Source organism: Arachis ipaensis, chromosome B03 (assembly GCF_000816755.2).
Source record: "Arachis ipaensis cultivar K30076 chromosome B03, Araip1.1, whole genome shotgun sequence".
Classification (NCBI taxonomy): domain Eukaryota; kingdom Viridiplantae; phylum Streptophyta; class Magnoliopsida; order Fabales; family Fabaceae; genus Arachis; species Arachis ipaensis.
This window is the reverse complement of record NC_029787.2, coordinates 134,099,361-134,101,673: the sequence shown is the minus strand read 5'-3', so window position 1 is coordinate 134,101,673 and position 2,313 is coordinate 134,099,361. Positions and strand designations below refer to the sequence as shown.

Below are 2,313 nucleotides of genomic sequence, written 5' to 3'. Positions count from 1 at the left end.
CTCCCCCCCCCCCTCTCTTCCTTTCTCTCTTTCATTACTTACCATAAAATTAAAAGAAACGCCTATTTGGTCTTTTATATTTGTTTCTTTCAATGATAGACAATGAATTAAGAAAGACAGTGACACATGTGGAATCTGTGCAATAAAGTATAATCTAGCAAATGCTATAACCTAATTATAATTATATACTAGGATGAACACATATTTATAACAATTTAATTTTGATATTATTCACCAGTCTTTCATGAAGTTTAAGGAGTGATTAGGTGTGGATATGGTAATTCCGAAGATGACAAGGGATATCATGTAGTTTTGCCGAATAGTTTATGCCTTTAACTGGTGTTTTTCCTGTTTCTTTGCTTTCGTTGCTCCATTTGTTGTGTTGAGCTTTTTCATTCAAAAATTTTTTTTTGATGCATTGTGAGTATAAAATAGTTTTACATGTGCATCCAATTACATAATGTCACATGAGTAATAATAAATATCTTTCACATTGATCGCGTGAATAGTCTTTCAAAATAACGAATGTGATTGCACAACTGTGTAAAATACTTTATACTATCAGTGCATCAAAATTAAACTCTATTTATAACTTAAAATGTCTCATTCTCTTGGCAGCATTGAATGTGATGGAATCCTTAATGTGTACTTGTGTAGGAATCAATCAAATTAAATATATAAGCTCCGTGAACCTTAGCCTTTAATTTTGAAATGGTGGCATAAATTCCTTTAAGTTAGGATCCACCAAATGGTTGGTTACAGGGAAATCAAATGAAAAGTGATGATGAACCTGAGGGGGTGTGTGTCCAATAAATAAGAAAGAAGAAATAGACATGAATGAAACCTCTGCTTGGCGTCCTGCCTGCAATCTTACACCGGTGGCATCATACATCACCTGCCAAAATATGAACCTGTTTGTTTAAACATTTCTTAATCCTAACTTAGAAACTGATTTATATTCTAAACATACATGCCTAGCTAGTCATGCAAGTAGAGCTATGCATAATAAAGAATAGATTGATCCTTCTTTACATCAAACTATACACTAACATTTTTGAGATTTGGATTATAAAACAATTAACCTTTCTATCTAGTAAACATGAATGGTCGTAACCCTAATTGTTTGAGGGGAAGAGAAGAGATTGTTACAATAAGAGCTAAAACCAAGGCGGTGGCAAAAAGAGGTCCTCCAAATCCTTCTTGGAAGCCAACGGAAGCAGTGAGAGCAGTGACAGTTGCTGAATGAGAAGATGGCATTCCACCAGACCCAACAAATTGCTTCACATCCCATCTTCTTTCCTTGTACCTGCATATCTATCAAATATGAGATATCAGATTAATTAACAATTGTAATCCGTTTTCAAATTAAAAGAAAAATTCACGTGTCCAAGAATATGAGAGACATATGAGGGGATCTTGAGGACTTAACGGATCAAGAGAGAGAGAGAGAGAGTGAAAGAAACGAACCAAGTGGTGAAAAACTTGATGGATTGAGCAATGAAGAAAGCAACGATGGAGGAAATGAGAGGATAATTGGTAAAGATTGATGAATGCATGATTGGGAATTTGTAATAATGCATTGCATGCACTGAGGTTTCTTATATGATAAGGGATCTAGCTAAAATCGTATTCATGATGATGATCGATGATCAACGCCTTCTCAGAGTTTAGTTCTGTTACTTGTTCTTTCATTCATCAAAGGCTAACTAACGGTCATACCTTACCTTTCTCATCATAACTGAATCCACTCCCCTTTTTTTCTTTTTCTTTTTTTTTTCTCGATAGTGTTGTATTATTTTTATTGGATTTTCTAGAATATTATTTCTGGAAATTATTTTCTCTTTCATAAGTCTATAGCCGCCAACTGCCGAGCCGGCTCTTATGACGAAAAAAAAAAATCTATATTTGATTGCTCTCTTAAAATGAAAGAATATTTTCGTGAAGAAAAATATCACGAATTTTATTTTTCTCGCAAGAAAACTGAAATTTTTTGGATCAAGAAAAAACTATCTAGTACACGTGTTTCGACCAAGATTATTGTATTTGTATGTATACACCCACTTGAGTGTATACACACAATCTAGTACACTTTTTTTTAAATGAAATAAAATTTTTAGATTTAATAAATATTGACCATAAGTCCATAACATAACTTAATCGTTTTTTTTTTAGAAAAATGCAATAGAAAAATCACATACCATTTTTTAGGATAATAAATATATTTGTAATCGTAACTTTTTTCTAAATAAAATCTCTCTTCAATTGCTTTTCAAAAAATACAAAAAAGAATATTTATTTTATATTTCTATCTTT

At 32.2% G+C, this 2,313-nt stretch overlaps 1 protein-coding gene across 1 annotated transcript in view; it reads right to left on the bottom strand.

The window, feature by feature from the left end:
* LOC107634002 (uncharacterized membrane protein YuiD) overlaps window positions 1–1,769 on the bottom strand; it is a 9,374-nt gene extending 7,605 nt beyond the window's left edge. The window contains exons 1-3 of the mRNA XM_016337584.2: window positions 1,468–1,769; window positions 1,150–1,306; window positions 791–895 (exon numbers count right to left, since the gene is read on the bottom strand). Coding sequence (XP_016193070.1) covers window positions 791–895; window positions 1,150–1,306; window positions 1,468–1,580 — 375 coding nt within the window. The 5' untranslated portion in view covers window positions 1,581–1,769. The remainder of the gene's footprint in view (window positions 1–790; window positions 896–1,149; window positions 1,307–1,467) is intronic.